This window comes from Triticum dicoccoides, chromosome 3B (assembly GCF_002162155.2).
Source record: "Triticum dicoccoides isolate Atlit2015 ecotype Zavitan chromosome 3B, WEW_v2.0, whole genome shotgun sequence".
Lineage (NCBI taxonomy): Eukaryota > Viridiplantae > Streptophyta > Magnoliopsida > Poales > Poaceae > Triticum > Triticum dicoccoides.
The window spans coordinates 804017955-804038788 of NC_041385.1; the positions used below are offsets into that span (position 1 = coordinate 804017955).

Sequence of the window (20834 nt, forward strand, 5' to 3'; positions counted from 1 at the left end):
CCCTCCCAATCCCACGCCCCCCAACCCCACGACGCGGATGGCGCCGTCGGTGCCGAAGAAGAAGCGCAAGGTGAGCCTCCCGGAGAACGAGGAGGTCGCGGCCAGGATCTTCGAGAAGCACCGCTCCATGGCGGCGCAGCAGCCGGCCGGCCTCCCGGACCACCAAGCCCGCGCGCTCGCCGCCGCCTACATCGGCGTCTGCTCCGCCAAGGAGCCCGTCCGGACCCCCGGCGACCTGGCCCGTCTCAAGTGCGCATTTCCCCATCTCTCTCGAACGCGTTTCCGTTTACGCTGTAGCGACGAGGCTAGGTTTTGGTCGATTTGGATCGTGGGGCGTTGTCGCGCTTCTGTACCGTAGTCAGACGCGGATCGGAGAGGCTTGTTGTTATGGTGTCGCATTGCCGCTCGAATACGAATGGATCGGTTTATGATTTGGGCGCGTTAGCTCTGGGATCTTAGTTTTGTTTGGTTGATGTTATGTTCCTTAGGCCTTAGGTGATTTTTACTTGTGCCGATTTGATCTGAGCATGCATTCGATTCGCATAGCTGTGGAATTATAAGTGTCAGCCCCCATATGTTTATATGCTCTGCTGCATCCACTGATTGCTGCTGGTGTATGCTGAAATCGATTTAGGCCATGACCGTTTTTTATCTGGCGAAATGTATTCAATATCACGTTTAAGCCGCCATTCAACTTGGGATTTGCCTGCAAGTAGATAACCTGAGAAGTGCTATAACAGTATACCAGTATGGATTTAGTTTTGATCCATATAGAACTCTGTACCTTTGGTTTTTCTTTTCTGTGTTGAATCGGGAGGGAGGTGGATATTGCGTACTAGATTAGAGTGTGGAATGTATCTACTACCAAATGTTACTTTCTACATTGAGTTGCATCAATTTTTCAGAAACTTTATATTTTCTGAATTTGTTTGATCATTGTTGTGCTCCTTCGGTTCTGCTATTTTTTTCAGGGGCGTTGGAGGTTGGGTTGTTGACGTCATGAAAGACTCCTTTCCAGGGTCCAGCCTTGATTCGTCTCCCCCGAGAAGTAATACACCAGGAGAAACGGGTAATAGTTTACAACTTCCAACGATTACTCGCGTGGCCTACAAATCTGCTCTTTCTTTTCTTTTCCATCATCAGGCTGACGTTTCTTCTTCCTCTTCAGTTTTCTCAACAGCCAGTTTAATGAACAGGTTTTATTAATTATATCTTAAAGGGTACTGTCCTTTTATACAGGAAAGAAAAGAAAGCGAAACAAACCCTACGTGCCACAGCTGAATTCAGCTGCCTATGCAATAGTGATCACACTCTACAGGTATGATTTTCTTGGGGGGTCTAAATTTTGTTATTCTCCTGACAGAAGTAGTAGCGACCTTAGGACAAAGGGGAAGTAGGAAAAGTTAACTAAATATGCAAGAGGAGATGCTGACAGTTGATTTGTCCCTAGGGAAATGATAAGAGGGACGGAGGTTATGAAGAAGCAAGAGCTTATTGATGCCGCTGAAGCCAGTGGTCTGTCGCGAAAGGCAATAGGGTACAGTTTCAGCGATTCAGTAAATTGCATGGTTGCTTATTTTTTAGCTGATATATTAGTGCATCACTAACTATTTCTGTTGTACTATGAGCAGCCCAAACAACTACAAATCAAAACACGGGAATTCTGGTAGTGACTTCTACACTGGATGGAGTTGCATGAAAAACTTAACGGACAAGGATCTCGTTGTGAAAAAGAGTAACCCTGCAAAGTAATGTACTAGGCTCACCCCCATGTTTATCTTACCTTTCCTATCATTACTAAATTGGATCTTTTAGAGGGATAGATCCCATATGTTTTGTAGTCACTTATTATATCGTACAAGTATTATTACTTGTTCCATCACAGGCTATTGCTCTATACTGTACTATTGCAGCGCTGCTAGGTATTAATTGTGAGCTTTTGCTTAGTCTGATATGGACTCAAACTCAAGGATTGGGGATATCAGAGCTATATAAACTATTGCACTTGTATCCCTGAACTTGACTCCTCTCATTAGAGGGTTCATAGGGTTCTCATGTTTTAAGTTTGATCGTGTCTGCACTAGTTTATCTGATTCATGCTCCCACAACACTCACCAGATACAAAACCCTTTCACCTGTTTTGCTCTGAGTGCGGTGGACTGGATCCCAAAATGTGCCTAACCTCTGATATGCTTCTGCTGATTGGTATATGGGTTTTCTAGTAATTTAACTTGTATCAAGAAACATTTCTACTTGATTTTTTTTCCTTTGTTGGTCGGAGGAAGTTTGATATAGTGTGGCAGTAAGTCATATATATGCTAGCAGAGAAGCAACATCTAATAGTTTGCTATTTGATGCTTGTATGCACTATAGGTAATATAATATCCTCTAATCATTTGAGCAAATGAAGAAAATATATCTGTTAAAGATACAGCTCTCATGTGGCATATCATCAATTTTCTATTGATGGGATAGAAGCAGGCATGTATGATTCCATAGCTCCTTTGAACTTGTTGGGTCCACAATATGAACCTGAAACACGTTTATAACAATCTTGCACATGCGGCCATTTTGGGAATGTTCCAGATATATGCCAGTTTGCTACATGAACCGCGGATCCTGCTCAGTATTTTGGTCCTACATTTTATTTCCACCCCGAGTACAAGCAGCAGTTCAGTCTGTTCTGTTTACATTTCTTGTTTCTAGCTGGGACTTTATTTACTATACGCACACATTCTGTTGAGATACCAAGCATAAACTTGCGGCTTACTGTATGAGTTTGTTTTAGGTATTACCTAACAGAAAAGGGCAAAGAGACTGCTCGCATTTGTCTCGCAAATTCTGGATTAGACGATCCTGCAGGACCTTTAATAGCGCCTGGTCATCCTGAAAGTGTTATGCTCAGTGATTCAGATTCTGATGAACAAGAAGGCAGCAGTCCCCCGATAGGTATTAGTAAACTTTTCAGTTCATGCAGTGAGTTTCCAGATAACTGAACATTGTACCCCTGCAGCTCTATCATTAATTTCATTTACTCAATTGCAGGTTCTGAGAATTTTTCTGGAAGGGGTGGACTTCCAAACTCGAAAGCAGGCAATTCCAGTTCCTTTCCTACCAGTATGCTTTCTTTGCAGATAATATTATATTCCATAAACAAAATATTATTCTCTACTGATATTTTTAGTTAATGCCCTTTCAGACAATGGCCGTGCTACTAATTCTCCTCTTTCATCTCGAGGAATGTCCGGACAGCAATCATTTAGTGCAATGGTAACTTGAGTTCCCTTTGAGTACCCATTTTCTTTTTCAAATGGAACATAAAACAATACTTTCTTTTCCATCGCCAGGGTTCTGCTGAAACTCTACTAGCTATGCCACCTCATCGGTATGATGAAAATTTTCTGGATACTTATGAAGTGGTGCTGATATTGGACGATCGAGATACTTTTGGGTCTGTATGATCATACCTTACTCATGAGTTATTGTATATTCTAGCTGTATGTGATCTTGTAGGAATGAAAACAAATAAGAATTAAATGCCTCCACCCCGTCCCTTCAAAAAAGCTTTTTAGGATGGTAACCAACTGAGGATTGGGAGTATGTGTACCTGTTCAGTATGTGTACCTGTTCTCGCTTGCCCACGATTTGCAGGGGCATTCCTTTCTTCATGTTTAATATTTTTTTTCTGTTAAAGTGATGAAGTCAAGGGCTGTCACGTGTTTATCTACTTACTGCTGGAATTGTGAATTTGACCACACTTTGATTCATTTCCTTGTGTTACTTAAACTATTTAACCTTCTGTTTCTGTTAACGTTTAGTGCGCTCACATGTATATAAAGTTTTAGATTCTGTATGTTGTTTAATTATCCAAATTATTTTTCAAGGAAACAAATGGATTTCTGTTGCACCCAATAATTTACCATGTTTTATTTAATCATCCATGTATGCATCAGAATTCAGTTCTCTCATGATTGCTCCTGTTTTGTGCAGGGCCCGTGCCAGAAGAAAAGTTGTTGATAACATACACACGCAGTTTGATGTACCTGTAGAGGTTAGTTGGATTGAGAGTGAATTCTTCTTTGTTTAACCCTACTCGCCTTTTTTTTTCTTGTATCTAATTCACCAGTACTCTGGGTGTAATCCTTGTACATTTCTTCAGACAACCAAAATATACTGCTAAAAGTTATCACCATGCATCAACACGGCTCTAAATTAAATGCCCTGTACTGCTGGATTAATTATCCTTTTTTTGATTTTTTTGGATTAATGATATGTTTGGTCGCTGCCCCACTGTCTTGATGATTGCTGACTGCACTATTTTGGTTGTTGATTTGCGTAGATTTGACAGTGGTCGCTGCCCCACTGTCTTGATGATTGCTGACTGCACTATTTTGGTTGTTGATTTGCGTAGATTTGACAGTGGTCGCTGCCCCACTGTCTTGATGATTGCTACAGCATAAAATAATCTAACAAAGTTGATTTCGTAGATTGAACTGTTCGTATAACGTGCCAAAGAAAATGGTATTGATCCTTCTGTTCGAACCATGTCATCCAGATTAAACACTTGCCTGTTGGAGATGCTCTTTGGGTTGCTCGCCATAAAGAACTTGGCATGGAGTATGTTCTTGATTTCATTGTTGAAAGGAAAAATGTGGATGATTTACTTGGCTCAATTAAAGACAACAGATACAAAGATCAAAAACTAAGACTGAAGGTACCATCTGAACTAGCTTTGAATTTTGTCATTAATAATATGAAACTTCTATCTTAACTTTCCCAGTTCTTTATGCTTTCAATTTCTCATTGATAGTGATAAGAAATTTTGTGTCCCAAAATTATTTGTTTCTTGCGATAATCCTGATCAGTAGTTGTGGCAACATAATATATTGTTTGTAATGTTACAAATAAGTTGATCGGCATAGCCATTGTTTGGCAGCACAGTTATGGAGGCATCTCTAAACAGTTAGACAAATAACTTTCTGTTACTTGTAGCAGATATCTTGTTTATTTTAGATTTCAATTGGGTTCCAGAAATGCTGATTACGATGCGGAATGTTTCATTACAAAGTGTTGAATGTGTCTTTTGACTTGCCATGTTTTATGCCCGCATGCTATGCCCTGTGTTTTTGGTGTTGCTTGAGTCTAATCTTAGCTGAGATTTTTTCTTATTTTTGGTTATCATTAATTGAAAAGCATAGCCCATATTTGGGTATGGGCTGATCAAGGATGGTGTTATTAGAGGACATAAGCTTGAGCCTGTAGATTGTGCATATCTTCCCAAAGAAACTGTATTTTTCTTTTTATAATGAAGGCTTTGCAGGGGTTACCAAGTCACCCTAGCACCATTTGTTATTTTAGCAACAATACAATATGATACTCTGTTTGTTGTATCCTTTGCAGAAATGTGGGCTAAGGAAGCTAATATATCTAGTTGAAGGGGATGTAAACACTGTAGATGGATCAGAGAGCGTTAAGACAGCGTATGTACTCTTCTCATGAAGCTTGGATGATCATGTTAACCCCTGAATGGCAGTACTTTCTTCTCTTTGTTTAACATTATTGAATATTGTCCCCAATGCTTTGAATGTCAGCCGTATGCCCTATTAACTACTGGTCCATATGCCTTCTATTTCAGCTGCTTCACTACTGAGGTTCTTGAAGGATTTGATGTCCAAAGAACCAATGGGTATGCTGATACTGAAAAGAAATACGGCCACCTCACACGTTCTATAATTGATTACTACAGAACAAACTTCTCTGCTGGTGCTGACACCTCTCGACTTTGCCTGACCTACGGTGAGTTTGTGAAAAGGTGTTCTGACCTTGAGAAGGTGACTGTGAGCGACATATTCGCCCTTCAGCTTATGCAGGTAACTGGGCGGCTACAGCCACCTTCACCAAAGTTTGGTGGGTAGTCCATTTCATGCCGTGGTTTGCTCATCAATCTTGCATGTAAATCAGGTGCCACAGGTGACTGAAGAAGGTGCTCTCGCCGTGACGAGTCTCTACCCCACTCTCCTCTCGCTTGCCAGGGCGTACAGCATGCTTGTGAGTCGTCTTCTCCTTTCAACTTATACAAAATATTCTTTTCATGCAAAGCACTTGATCATACTTGGAATTCCGACCAAATGTGAGCAATGCATGTCCATATCATCGGCTGCTCCTCGTACTATTGATGTCTCTCTTAACAGAATAATTCAACGTGTGTGTAGAACTAAAAGTTTATCCTTGTAACTTTGAAGGATGGCGATAGGCGCGCCCAGGAGGAGATGCTGAAGAACAAGAGCGACATGGTCAACACGGGGGCTAGCAAGAACATCTTCAAGCTCATCTGGGCTGAAGGATGAACTACTCCCAGCTAGTTTCAACCTTAACGGCTTAACCGGTCGGTCTTTTGGTCACCGTCGTGATGATTTCAGCAGACCACCAATCGCAGCAGGAGTGACTTTCAAGTTTGGAAGGCGAAAAAGCGGGAGGGATCCTTTTTGTGCTGTGCCTGCCGCCTTGCAAAACTGAAAGTCTCAGAGGATGTAATTAGCGCACCTCCTAAAAAACGCCTTAGCGCGTAGCCTCGCTCCCTGTTTAAATTACTACAAGTACTAGTATGCTGTAGAGTTCCAGGCAGCATGTTATGGAATCGTCGTGTTAGCGTAGTGCATTACTACTACTACTACCAGTCTCAGCCTTGTACCCTCTTAATTCCCGTTCCCTAGTTTTAATTCCCCCCAACCAAACGCGTTGGGCAGGTATGAGAATTCGGCCTGGCGACGAAGTGAGCCCATGGTTTTCGATCCATGTGCTTGCTGAAACCTGAAAGCGGTTCCTTGTCGGCCCCGTGTCCGTGGTTCAAAGCCTGTTTGGTCATCTCTGGGCTACTTTCTCTCCGTCGCCATGTTGGGCTTACTCAGAGCAGAGCATCCCTTTGTTCTCATTCATTCAGGCGGTGAATCTTACCTTTCGCGTGCAGGCGCAGGGGACATGAGAGAAGCGTAAAGAAAGAAAGAATAGTAGGCCATGCCGCTTTGGCGCGTGGCGCCAAGCGGGAACAGACCGCCGCCCTCCGGTCCCGTCACGCCAACCCGGAGACAAAGGTTGGTGTTTGTTGGCGCACAAATGTGCGGTGCCCAGGCAAGAAAGAGCCTCCTGAGCAACGACAAGAAGCGGTGCGCATCATCACCCCGTTGTTTCCCTGTGGGTTTTGGCTGTGCGCTTTCTTGTCATCATCCGTCCATAGTCCAAACCGGATGGAGACAACGGGGTCGCTGGCGTGCGCTTAAATGGCGCTTTGTTGGGTTCGAAAACAGCCCCCCGCCCAGGTGGGCAACGCTCGAGAAAGTCCAACAAGAGGGGCTCGTGATGGAGGCAGCAGCAGGCGGCCGTCTGCGATGCGTCAAGGAACCTGGCTGGGTGACGCGGGCAACGCGACAACGAAAACGGTCGCAACCCCGCCGCTTTCCCGCTGTCTTCTTCCTCCTTTTCCAAGTTCCTACTCTGTGTCCGTGCTCTCGACTTTAATCTGGTTGTTTGTTTCTTTCTGGCGGGGATGGAACCTTGTTTTCAATTATTCGCTCGTCGCTTCCGCGCCGGGACAAACTCGAGTGGGGAGGGCAGCGATAAGCTCGAATTTATTGGGGTTTGGACGCTTTTGCAGCTGCTTGTGGTGCCCTCTCCGTGTACGTGTTGCAAGCTGCCAAAACGAAATCAATTCGTCGTTGGCCGTACACACGAGCACCTTATTTATCTAGCTGCTCCTCGCAGCATCGCAAATGGCTTCGGGCATACAACCGAATCTCTCAAACCCGCCTCACACGTCCGATGGGTCGCCCGGTCAGGATTCTTTGACCCAGATGAGCCCCTCAAACGACCGGGCTGACCGGCACCCTCATATCCAGCCCAAATATGGCCCGCCCGCCACGTCGCACCCGACAACCCAACCCCACTTCAAATTGCACTAAATTTCCTCCCCCGAGCTGTCGGATCAATTTGCTATATCCTCTCTTCTTCCTCCTCCGCGCCGTCAGGCTCGCAGCTCTGCCGCCGCAGCCGTTGCCAGGCTCTTTGCCGCCAGCTCTGGAAGAGAGCTCCCGTCCTTGCTGGGCGGGGGACGTTGTCGCCGGCCTGGACGCCACCATGGTACATCCGGCAACTCTTTGGCTCTGCCTTGCGCTTGATGTGTTCGACACATTGAACGACCGGAATTATTGTGATTTTGTTAGGTTAATGATGGATTCCGATGCTTCGTCGGACGAGGAGTATGGACCGACGGAGCTTGACCAAACGATTCAAGATGAGTTCTTCGATTCATCGGATTTAGATGAAGAAGTGGACATGATCATTGTCGGTGTCAAAACCGGCAGACCTTGGGGTAGGGGGTTCCGAGCTGCGGATCTGGGATCGATGGGGAACAAGGGACGGCGAACACAATGTTTACCCAAGTTCGGGCCCTCTCGAAGAGGTAATACCCTACGTCATGCTTGATTATATTGAATGTATGATGTGGTTTACAGAGTTGATCTACCTCGAGATCTATATGAGCTAAACCCTAAGGCGATGAGGTGATGAATGTAGCTCTTGCCCTAAAGACTAAAAACCCTCGGTTTATATAGACACTAGTAGGGTTAGGGTTACCGAAGATAGATTACAATAAGGAATTAAAGAGATCCTGTGCCTTCTTGGCATGGAGGGCACACCACTGCTTCATAAATCTCCTATCATTATACGGCTCCACCAGTCTAGCCCATGTACAATGGGCCATCGCCCCGAGGAATCCTTATTCCATGACTCCCTCAGTAGCCCCCGAACTTGCCTCCAACGCCAGGGATTGTCCTCTGGAATCTTCACACTGTCGGCTTGCGAGACGAGTTCTTTTACTCCTTCATTCTGTTTGAAAACATATCAATTTCACCGAATACTATCCGGAACCCGCTCTAATATACTCGGGTCCGGACAGTTTCAAGGTTCTGGGATTCGAAGACATCTTCGAGATTGAGGTGGGACCATCAGATTTAATGCCGTTCCTCGGGGCAAGGGCTTCGCACACCTTTGTAGACGGCGTGCGGACCAACGCCGTCCTTCCATGCACCCGTCCTTTTGGCTTCACGATAAGACGCTTATTTATAGATCCAAAGGTGCTGAGAACAGTTATCTTCCCCCCTTCGCTAAAAATGACATCAAAGAAATTCTCCGATGCCATGGCCGACCTCCCAGGTTCATCCTCGCGCCCTCATGGCCTGCTCCTAGGCGATTGGTCAAGCTATCCAGTCTCGCGCATCCAGCTGAGTCGCTTGCAGACGCAGTGCTTCCTCCCACCGGTCGATCTGGTCCCAGTCCGCGCTGGTCTCATCTCCGTTGATTGCTGCGCCCTTGCCGAGAACTCTCCCGCCCCAAGTAAGGAGGAAAGGGTATGTCTCGTGCCCTTCCGTCTAAGAGGTTTGGGTTTTCCTATTCATCCCTCTCTACGGGGTCTGCTAGAGTTCTATGGGATCTGTCGGTGTCAAAATCGGCGGATCTCAGGTAGGGGGTCCCGAACTGTGCGCCTAGGCGGATGGTAACAGGAGACAAGGGACACGATGTTTTTACCCAGGTTTGGGCCCTCTCGATGGAGGTAAAACCCTACTCCTGCTTGATTAATATTGATGATATGGGTAGTACAAGAGTAGATCTACCACGAGATCAGAGAGACTAAACCCTAGAAGCTAGCCTATGGTATGATTGTTGTTCGTCCTATGAACTAAAACCCTCCGGTTTATATAGACACCGGAGAGGGCTAGGGTTACACAAAGTCGGTTACAATGGGAGGAGATCTACATATCCGTATCGCCAAGCTTGCCTTCCACGCCAAGGAATGTCCCATCCGGACACGGGACGAAGTCTTCAATCTTGTATCTTCATAGTCCAGGAGTCCGGCCAAAGGTTATAGTCCAGTCATCCGGAAACCCCCTAATCCGGGACTCCCTCAGTAGCCCCTGAACCAGGCTTCAATAACGACGAGTTCGGCACGCCAATTGTCTTCGGCATTGCAAGGCGGGTTCCTCCTTCGAATACTTCATAGAAGATTTTGAACACAAGGATAGTGTCCGGCTCTGCAAAATAAGTTCCACATACCACCGTAGAAAGAATAATGTTTGTATAAATCTAATCTGCTGACGTATTTCGCAGCGTGACATCATGCCACAGCCAAGCCTTTATTCAGATCGTTTTACTGTCCCACCTCAGCACGTTTAGCGAGGCGGTTTCCTTGGCACGTCTTGTCAAAGCAGAGATCATGTCCCTTTATTCCGGGATTCTCATCAATACGGGCGTGGGTAACCCAATCGTGCCTATTGGTATGTCTCCTCAATCGAAGGCGAGTCCCGAACGGTCATGGGGAGGGCTCTTGGTATTCAACCTCTTTATAAAGAGACCAAGGCTCGACTCCTTTCTTTCAATCTCAATCAAATCCGCCTCTTACCTTGAGTTCCAACACCCAAAGCTTCAGATTCAGGCGCTTCGGACTTCCGACGATGTCCGGCTCCGACCTTCAAGGCTGGTGGATGCCTTCCTCCATTACAGAAGAAGACGTGTTAAAGTTAAGAGACGCCAGGTATCTAACCGGCGAAATCTTGCATAGGCTGCCTGCTCAAGGGCAGGTCATTCCCACTCCCAAGCCCGGTGAGAGCGTGGTGTTCGCGTCTCACTTCCTTCGGGGGCTAAGCTTCCTGATTGACCCCTTCATGAGGGGGCTCATGTTTTATTACGGGATGGAATTTCACGACTTAGCTCCGGAGTCCATCCTCCATATTTCATCGTTCATTGTCGTGTGCGAGGCCTTCCTCCATATTACTCCTCACTTCCGATTGTGGCTCAAAACCTTCAAAGTAGAGCCGAAGATGATCGAGGGCCAGCACGCGGAGTGCGGAGGTGCTGCTATAAGCAAGATTGCCGATGCTCCATGGCCCAAGGGCTCTTTTCAAGAGGAGTTCGGCTTGTGGCAACAAGAGTGGTTTTATATCACAGCTCCCAGGGGCACCAAATGGGTGGCGCCACCTGCCTTTCGCTCGGGTCCCCCAGCACAGCTAGCATCATGGGTCAATAAAGGGCTTAACTGGGGTCCGTCCAAGGACGTGCCCTTGTTGCAGGGCCGCGTTCAAGATCTCCTAGAAAGAGATATCAATCTGGCCGTAGTGACGCAGGTTATGTTGATTCACCGCGTCCTGCCCTGCAAACGCCACCCCCTCCGCTTGTGGGAGTTTGATCCGGACCACGAGCCCTCCAACATTTTGCGGGCGCGACGCCCATGGAGATGTACAAACTGTTCTTTGGATCACAAGCGATGTGTCCGGACTCGTCCGAGGACGCAGGTCTGAGCTGCAATCGCCCGGATACTCAAGTAAGTAGCCCTGTACCCGGACACGCTATCCGTATATTTATCATAAAATTGCCCTTAAAAGAGCTGTCCTTTAAACAGGAGTGGATAGCGAAAGCAAAGCTAATCAGGTGTCCGGCCCCCCTCCTTGAGACTACGCCGGATCCCGTGTTAACCAGGATGCTGGAGGTTGCGCCTTTGGAAGAAGGCGAAGAGGGGAACAAGGAAGCTACCGCCTCCCCGAATGAGGCTGTCAGGAAAGGAGGAATTGAGAATTCCTCTAACCAGGGGAAAAAGAGGACCGCCTCTGAAGACCCGGAGGCCATGGCCTCAAAGCGGGGGAAGAAATCTTCGTCAGAGGGTCCGGCGTTGGGAGGTGCCTCGATCGCATCGCATCCCCAAGGGGATCAGCTCTCTACCGAGCCGTAAGTAAAGAGGGGGGTTTTAAAATGAGAGATATCCCCATTCTATTTCTGAGGAAGATAACCAAAATTTTACCTTGTAGTTTGGATCTCCGCCCTTCTCAGCAGAGCTCATCTTCAGGGGATCTTCGTCCGGAGATGATGGAGAGCGGAACGCATCCCCCTGCCGTACCGCCTTGCGAGGCAGGCGACCCTGAGGTGTCGTCACGGAGGGTTTCTCCGAATCCGGCAGGGCCGGAAGGCAGTCGTATGGCCCCCCAAGGCCCTCCGTGTCCGGCCTTCGAAGAAGGCCATCGGACGAGTCCGACACCGTCTGGTCTGCGTTCGGAGGAGCTGAAGGATCTGCTCGGGCGAGCGTCTATCTCAGAAGAACACCGTGCATTGATGGATACGGTGATTAGAAGGATTTCATCCGCGGAGAGCGGGTTGTACGAGGACGTCAGGAGTTTACTGACAGGTTTTGAGGTACGTGAAATGATGTACCTTTTGACAGATCCGCATATATAAGATGTGCCCTGTATAGATAGTAGCCCTTGAGACTCGGTGCGTTGTCAAAAAGGACGGCGCGCCGAGGATCATAATCCCAGGTATAATATTGCGCCTTTCCTATGTAGGTGGCGAAGTATCCGGTGGCTGGCCGGACTGATGAATTTGCCGAGCTAAAGCGGCAACTTGACATGGCAGATGCCGACATCGTGCTTGTCAACAAGCAGCTTGACGAGGCACAAGGTATATAATTTCTTCGAAGACACCTGGTAAGAGGAGCTTGATGCCCGTACCTCACAACATATGTGCTTGATGCAGATGGTGCCGCTGCCATGGAGAACCTTCGGGCGGAACTTGCCCGAGCCAAGGAGCAGGCCAGGAAAAGCGATGCGGCTGCCTTAAAGGTGGCTGAAGAGCTGAAAGCCGAACAGGCTGCTCACTGCCAAAGCAAGAAGGAAATGGACGAGATGGCTGAAAAGTTGAAGAATGCTGCCGACCGCTGCAAGCTTCTTGAAAAAGAAGATCGGGTGGCACAGAAGGACCTAGAGAAAGGTCACTACCGAGGCCAAGGATACTCGCTCTGCGATGAGAGCTATGAAGGAGGAGCTACGTCAGGCCGGAGATATCACAGCTGGAAAGCCCTATATGCTGCGGATGAAGTTCGGGGATCCTAAATATGCTCCGTTGGACCGGAAGTGGAGTGCGGCAAACACTTACCTGGACTTGGCGGCGAGTGCCGCGGACGCGGCCGAACACTTCCGTGATCAAAATGACCACGAAGTGGAGAAGCTTTTTTGGTCGCAGTTCCACAATCCAGAGCGCCCACTTTCAGTATTCGATCATTTGGCCGCATGGGCGGAGCTGAATAGGTTATCCAGACTCGCCATGAATCATGTTGTGAGTCATCTGTGGCCGAAAAGGCCCGAGCCGAAGAGTTATTTTAGCTTGGTTTAGCAGTTCCTCGGTGTGGTGCCACATATTAATGCAATGAAGAGGTCGGCGTGCATAGAGGATGCACAGATGGCTCTTGCCGGTGTCAAGACATACTGGGCGGATATGAAGGCCAGTGCTGTTGCATCCCAAGATTCGGACGAAAGCCGAGTACCTGCTGAGCACTATTTTCAGGAAGTTCTGTAGGGCACTCGTTTAATAGAGACGCAGTGCTCGAAGGATGTTATGTTCGAATAACATGTATCATTGTAAAACAATGTTTTGATGGAATATAAAAGCTTTTTATACTTGTGCTTTCAAGAATTAGAATACCTCCTCTGCGGTCGTTAATGTATATGTGTATATAACCTGAAAGATGGCAGTCTTCGGATTCAGCCCCCACGCATATAATGCGGGGGTGTTCGCAGAAGGCGCATTTTCACACTTGATCCAATGTCTTGGTCCTATAAAGGAGGTGATAGCGCAGCGAACTAGGCAACCGGACTATAATGCTTTATCACTTTCACTTAGCCATAGGAGTTTGACAGTGGGGCTACTATATAGCCCCTAGGGGCACCGCGCTCACCCGAATTCGGGGCGCGTGTGTGCCTGACAAGGAAACGGCCCTTCGTTAATGCGGAGGAATCCTAAAGATTCCATCGGGTCATCGAGTGGTTGACCAGTCTCACGCTACATCATGACAGTCAGTTTTCGGCTTTCTCTACTGAGGTGCTCGCCTGGCCAAACCAGGGCACAATCGCAGTAGTTCTCCTGGTGCCACCTTAGCCGATAGAGCGAAACGTAAGGCAGCAAAACACAGGAGCCGGGCAAACCCAACATTTGACCAAAGACATGATTCAGAGCTGATGCATATAAGGCCAAACTCGAGACGCCGAACACTCCCTAAGGTATTCGGTGTTTATGAAGACGGGCTGAACAACGCCGTTGGTAAGAAGCCCCTGGTGTCCAGGTACGCGCAAAATTCTGACGTGGCCACATGCCAAGACGCCAGCCTCCTCCTCGGTTATGGAAAGAAACCAGGGGATGTTATCAACAAGAGACAGTAAAAAAGGTTTACGCAGGGTCTTAATCTGAAAAGAATCCTTGGAACAGGTCCCTACTACACGTCTGCGCCTGTGTCTCCGTTGTGCCGTATCCTGGACGGGTGTAGCACGGTGCTCATTTGTAAAAGAGAGGAACTTAGTTGAAAACAATCATGTGAAAAGCTATGTTATATTAAATAAACAAAGTATAGTTCGGGAAATGGGTAGAATTGAGCTTTATTGTCTCTTGTTGTATACGCGCGGAGCCCCTTGTACGGGGGTATGTGGCTATTAAGCCCCTGTATGTTTACGCCGGACTCGTCTAACCATGTCCGGGGTCTGAACGACCTGTTTAGGTGCTTTGGTTAGTGAAGCCGGTTTAGTGTGTGGCTGTCAAGGCAGCCGCACAGTATTCCGCGCTCGAGGAACACTCGATATTTCCCTTTAATGAGATGATGCCTCGCGGACCGGGCATTTTAAGCGTAAGGGATGCATAATGCGGTATTGCGTTAAAGCGGGCGAAAGCTTCGCATCCCAATAGTGCTTGATAGCCACTTGTAAATGGGGCGATGTGAAAGGTTAGCTTTTCACGGCGGAAGTTGTCGGGGAAGCCAAACATAACTTCCAGCAGGAGAGAACCCGTACAATGGGTATCTGGGCCTGGCGTTACCCCTTGAAAGGAAGTGTTGCCATGGCGAATTTTTGTTGGGTTTATCCCCATTTTGCGGACTGTGTCCTGGTATAGCAGGTTTAGATCACTGCCGCCATCCATTAGGACTTGTGTAAAGTGGAGTCCGTCAATTATCGGATCTAATACCAAGGCAGTCCAGCCTGCATTGCGGATACTTCTAGAGTAATCCTGATGGTCGAAGGTGATTGGTTGTAACAACCAGTGGCGGGACTCTTCTGGGACAGGCCGTATAGCGCGTATCTCTATAGGCGCCACTCTGTTCTTCTCTTTTGTCTCGTGAAGTGAGTTTACTGTTTTGACTTCTTGTGGGAACTTCTTTTGTTCTCCGGTGCTCTGCTTGTGGGGTTCGTCATCGTCCTAGCTTGGTATGTCGAGCCCCTTGTGTTCGGCGTTAAGTTTGCCGGATTGCTTGAAGACCCAACAATCTCTGTGGGTATGGTTTGCAGGCTTCCCGGAAGTACTATGGATTTGGCATGTTTTGTCCAAGATGTTGTTTAGGTTAGATAGCTCGTCCCTACTATCCTTGAGGGGCAGCTTTTTCTGATTCTGCCGAGAGCTTTTGAATCCGGCGTTGACTGCCGCGCTCTTCAGGCTGTTTCCCTTGGTTCGGCGCTGGTCCTTGCTACGTCGTGGTTTCCCATTTCCATCCCTAACTTCGGATGTACTTGGGTCGCTGGAGCTGCTTCTTGCCAACTAGCTATCCTCTCCTGCGCAAAAGCGGGTCATGAGGCTTGTTAATGCGGCCATTGTTCTTGGCTTTTCTTGGCTGAGGTGTCTGGCGAGCCATTCGCCTCGAACACTGTGTTTGAAAGCTGCTAGGGCTTCGGCGTCCGGACAGTCGACTATCTGGTTCTTTTTAGTAAGAAATCTGTTCCAGAGTTTCCGGGCTGACTCTCCAGGTTGTTGAGTTATATGACTTAGATCGTCTCCAGCCGGAGGTCGGACATAGGTCCCTTGTAAATTCGCCCGAAAAGCATCCTCGAGCTCTTCCCAACTTCCGATGGTGTTTTTGGGAAGGCTTTTAAGCCAGTGCCGGGCTGGCCCTTTGAGCTTGAGGGGTAAGTATTTTATGGCGTGGAGGTCATCTCCTCTAGCCATGTGTATGTGGAGGATATAGTCCTCAATCCAGACTCCAGGGTCTGTTGTTCCGTCGTATGCCTCTATGCTTACGGGTTTGAATCCCGCTAGAAATTCATGGTCCAGCACCTCATCGGTGAAACAGAGGGGGTGTGCGGCACCTCTATATTTGGGTGTGCCGTGATGTTCGGATACTTGTTGCGTTGCATTGCTTACTAGAGCTTGCTTTCTTGGCCCGTAGATAGATCTGGCTGGGCCATCTTTTTGATGTGAATCCTTGTGCGGATCGCGTGCCGGCTTGAGTGCGGCGCCCCTTGCCGCTCTATGTTGGCCATGGGGTTGCTTATCCGACCGGGTGTCTTCTTTATTTTTTGATTGTGGGGGCTCTAAGGCCTACTCATCAAATTCCGGCAGTAATTTCCGCTTCGGATAGCTCTTTGTGTGGCGACTGTCGCCGTACTTGTCTGCGGTGTTGAGTACTTTGCCCCATCTAATTCTGAGTGCATCTTCCGCTGTTTTGAGCTTCCGCTTCTACTTTTTCAGGCTACGCGCAGTGGCGACGAGCCTTTTGTGGAGGTTCTTCTTCTCCAGCAACTTGTCCGGCGTGAGGTCGTTCGGACTATTATCTTCACCGGGGACGGGTTGTTCGGTTTGTTTACCCAAACTTCCCTGTTCGGACAGTTGCTCGATGGCATGTTCGTCGTCCGCCGGTTCGCCCTGCTCTGCGGCTGGGTCTCTGTCGTGGTGGGGTTTGGCGCGTCGCTTACGCCGCCGCTTTGATTGCTTTTCGAGGGAACGTTCCCTCGTTGCGTCCCTTTGTTCCTCGTCGTCGTTTCTTTTAGGTGTGTCCACCATGTATACATCGTGAGATGAGGTGGTTGTCCAGTGCCCTATAGGCGCTGATTCCTGTTCGTCTCCTACATCGTCGTCCATACCGTCGATGTCTTCGGAGTCGAAATCGAGCATGTCGGTTAAATCATCGACAGTGGCTATGAAGTGGGCGGTGGGTGGGCTTTGAATTTCTTCATCGTCCGCATCCCAACCTTGCTGACCATAGTCCGGCCAGGGCTCTCCTGATAAAGAGAGAGACTTTAGTGAATTCAGAACGTCGCCAAAGGGCAAGTGCTGAAAGATGTCCGCGGCGGCGAACTCCATGAGCGGCGCCCAATCGGGTTTGATAGGGGCGCAGGAAGTTCAGAGTTTGGAGAAGAGTCCGGCACCTTGGAGTCGTGAGCTTCGCAAAGGACAAGACTGGTGTTCGGCTCGATCGCCATAGAGATTGCAGCCCCCGAGGCGGTGTCCAGCCATCCGTCCTTGATTGGCGCAGTCGGCTCCGAACTAAGGGTTGGAGCGGACACTGGGGCGGCCTCCTGGGCACTGTTAGGCGGCAGAGCTAGATCATGCCCATCGTGACAGTGCGACGTGCTCGGCTGTGGCTCGAACCCGTCGAAGATCAAGTCTCCGCGGATGTCAGCCGTGTAGTTTGAACTTCCAAATCTGACCTGATGGCCAGGGGCGTAGCTTTCGATCTGCTCCAGATGGCCAAGCGAATTGGCCCGCAGTGCAAAGCCGCCGAATACGAAGATCTGTCCAGGGAGGAAAGTCTCACCCTGGACCGCGTCGTTGTTGATGATCGGAGGAGCCATCGGGCCTAAAGATGACGACATAGAGGAACTCTCAATGAAAGCACCAATGTCGGTGTCAAAACCGGCGGATCTCGGGTAGGGAGTCCCGAACTGTGCGTCTAGGTGGATGGTAACAGGAGACAAGGGACACGATGTTTTTACCCAGGTTCGGGCCCTCTCGATGGAGGTAAAACCCTACTCCTGCTTGATTAATATTGATGATATGGGTAGTACAAGAGTAGATCTACCACGAGATCAAAGAAGCTAAACCCTAGAAGCTAGCCTATGGTATGATTGTTGTTCGTCCTACGGACTAAAACCCTCCGGTTTATATAGACACCGGAGAGGGCTAGGGTTACACAGAGTCGGTTACAATGGGAGGAGATCTACATATCTGTAGCGCCAAGCTTGCCTTCCACGCCAAGGAATGTCCCATCCGGACACGGGACAAAGTCTTTAATCTTGTATCTTCATAGTCCAGGAGTCCGGCCAAAGGTTATAGTCCAGTTATCCGGACACCCCTAATCCGGGACTCCCTCAGGATCCAGCTCCACAATCTCACCCCGGGGTCCATATTCACATTTCTAGCTTCGTAGCTTTGTGCGAGATATTCCTGAGTTGCGAGCCCCACTTTGACTTGTGGAGGAAGTATTTCTGTCTTGTTCCTCACCTCTGGGAGGGATCTATATTTGAGGTAGGCGGCGCCGAAGTATGGCGAATAGTTAGGACAAGGTACCCAACCGGGACCCCACAGAAAGATCCCGAAGGATGGACTTCAGAGTGGTTTTATACTGAAGATGTTCCTCTCCCCGATCCAATTCGGCAAGGGTTGGTTACCCTAATATTAGATGACCTGCCTATAAAGCGGTACAACTGGCAGCCCAGAGGTCTTTCCCAATAGGACAACGAAGAAGTGTGTGCAATGTCGGCCAAGATCAGGCTGTTAACTAGCAGCAAGCTGACCGTGGTCGAAGTTATGGCCATTGTCATTACCCGATGCGTGCAACCCCTCCAACAGTGGGTTCACCCTTTATGGTGCTATAACGAGACCAATGATGTGACACGTTGCCAACAGCAAGGTCCAGACAAAAGCTGCCCTGGCTAAAATACTGGCCGATCTCTTTAAGGGAGAAGAAGCAGAGTTCGCTCGCATGAGTATTCAGGAAGGCTGCTCCGAATACAATCCGACGGACTGGGTATGCCATAATCCATTATTTTGAGCCCACAGTTCATGCCGTATTCTTACTGGTAGCCACTTGAACAGGGATGGAGGCATCAGATTGCGTCCATCAGTTGTCTTCCTCCTCAACCAGAGAATCACTCTCGTGATGGCGATCTAGGGTATCATGACGACCCAGAGACGTCAATCAAATTTGAAGATGGGGTATTCTATCAGGAGGGCCTTGACGGCGTCAAGGTGGCCATAACAGCCGTTCACCCCGGGGCTCTTCCCTCTTCCTCAGTAAGTGAAAAGAAGGCCCTCTCCCAAACAGGGCGCTCGTCTCGCACTACCCCCATGTGCTAACTTCTGCTCCCAAGGGTCGCCGCACTACGCGTAAGAATTCCTCGGCAGGAGCACAGACCGTGCCAGCTCCAGCCCTTGCTGGGAGATCAAAGCGGAAAGCCTCCACCGAAGTGGAGGCACCTGCCTCCTCAGCCTAGAGGTAACATATTTTGCAATTGCCGTGAGGGTCGCCGTTGGCACTTTTTTTTATTGAAGCTTGCTCAATTTTGCAGAAGGCGCATGCCTCTATACCAGTCCGAAGATCACACAGATGCGCCGAACCGCAACTCCGGTCCCAAGTCTTCGGCTCAAGCCAGAGCCTCCTCCGAACACGCGGCAGCTGGCATACCCCCGGCGGACTCCGATGATTTTTCGGTCACTAATTCCGAAGTCGAGAGCGTAATGAACCATCGCCGCCGGAGGGAGACTTTATGTCATTCTTCCTTTGCCAACAAGAATTCAGTGCTTTTAATTCGGACGCGTACCTTGGAGCGGCCCAGACAGGTCTTGACGGGATTGCCAGTCTTTTTGCTACCAGGGTGCATGTATATAGCTTGAAAGCATATCATGTTCCCGAACCAACCAGCCCCCCAGCCTTAATTTGGGCGCGACAACCAAGTTAAGGGTGGCTAATGATTTTATTTTCGTAGGCTGCAAGAGAGCAGAAAAAAAGCTGTCTGAGGACCTTGAAGTTAGACGGACACAGTTGGTCGAAACCAAGGCCGAACTGGATGCGGCTCGAAAAGCCAGCAACGAAATGTCCGGTAAGTAGAAAAGACTTGTTGCACAGGTATACGTTGTATTTTATGCATTAACACCATATTCTCCATATTGCCGCGGGAACTGTAAGCGAGCTGCAAAGGGAGCTAGGGGCTGGCGAACGGGTGCTGACGCGAAGTCAGGAGGAGAAAAATCAGCTCAAGGAAGAGAAACAACGAAAAGCCGAGGAAATTGAAAGCTTAAGAACCCAGCTGGCGTAAGCCTTGGATGAGAACTAGAAGCTAAAAGGTGGCATATTTGGTAAGTATTGCCTTGTCTGGTACGGTAGTCCAGTGAATTGGCGTTGTAATGACGATATGCAACACCTGCTTGATAGGTCTCCTAACTCAGCGGCCCGAGGAAGAAGCCAACGCCTATGACGGGAACCTAAAGGAGCTGTCGAAGACCTATTAAAGGGCCCGGAAAGCCATGAAGAGCATGGTGAAGGCAGTATGCCTGTCAGATGCGCCACCTGAGAGTATTGCTGAACTAGCCAGTCTCTTTAAAGGGCCTCGATGAAGGTTCGAATTATGGAAGATCTCGGCCTGTAGAGAAGGAGCACGCGAGGCGTGGGCTATGGTAAAGACCCGTTTCACCAAGCTAGATCCGGTGCATATGGCCCGGGTTGGTCCAGTGGGTCCTGACGGCCAAGAGATACCACCGAGCTTGGTGTATGATGAGGTGATGCCAGCTACTCGCTATTATCAAAAGGGTTGTGCTTTAGAACAATTGATAGACAATGTCGAGAATGAGTAATCTTGTCAATTCTATGTATCTATGTATTTTACGTTGACTGTGCTCAATCCACGTTCTTATTTCTATTTTTGAAAGAATGTTGTCTTGACTGGCCATCGGCTTCTGCCTCACCGATTAGAGATCGGGGAGTGTTCTGTACTGTGTGCCATAGGAAACAAGGCAACAATTTGGGAACCAGGAAATCCGGCTCTCTGGTT

General features: G+C 48.5%; 1 protein-coding gene and 1 long non-coding RNA gene across 3 annotated transcripts; both read left to right on the forward strand.

Annotated features, from left to right (window-relative positions):
• Positions 1-6: 6 nt before the first annotated feature.
• LOC119278604 (crossover junction endonuclease MUS81-like) lies at positions 7-6676 on the forward strand. 2 transcript variants are annotated; one of them, XM_037559935.1, is made up of 15 exons: positions 7-249; positions 972-1069; positions 1240-1318; positions 1451-1537; positions 1632-1748; positions 2789-2949; positions 3046-3117; positions 3200-3270; positions 3348-3451; positions 3991-4051; positions 4556-4714; positions 5401-5480; positions 5636-5870; positions 5962-6048; positions 6243-6676. In XM_037559935.1, exons 1-15 carry the CDS (start codon positions 38-40, stop codon positions 6345-6347), a joined length of 1728 nt encoding a protein of 575 aa, XP_037415832.1. In that variant the 5' UTR covers positions 7-37; the 3' UTR covers positions 6348-6676. The 2 variants fall into 2 exon arrangements, with proteins under 2 accessions (XP_037415832.1, XP_037415833.1); XM_037559936.1 differs by having other exon boundaries at positions 3046-3093.
• Positions 6677-19095: 12419 nt separating this feature from the next.
• Positions 19096-20567, forward strand: LOC119282353. Its single transcript, XR_005138716.1, has 3 exons — positions 19096-19626; positions 19773-20142; positions 20219-20567. It is a non-coding gene; the product is annotated as an uncharacterized LOC119282353 (long non-coding RNA).
• Positions 20568-20834: the final 267 nt, after the last annotated feature.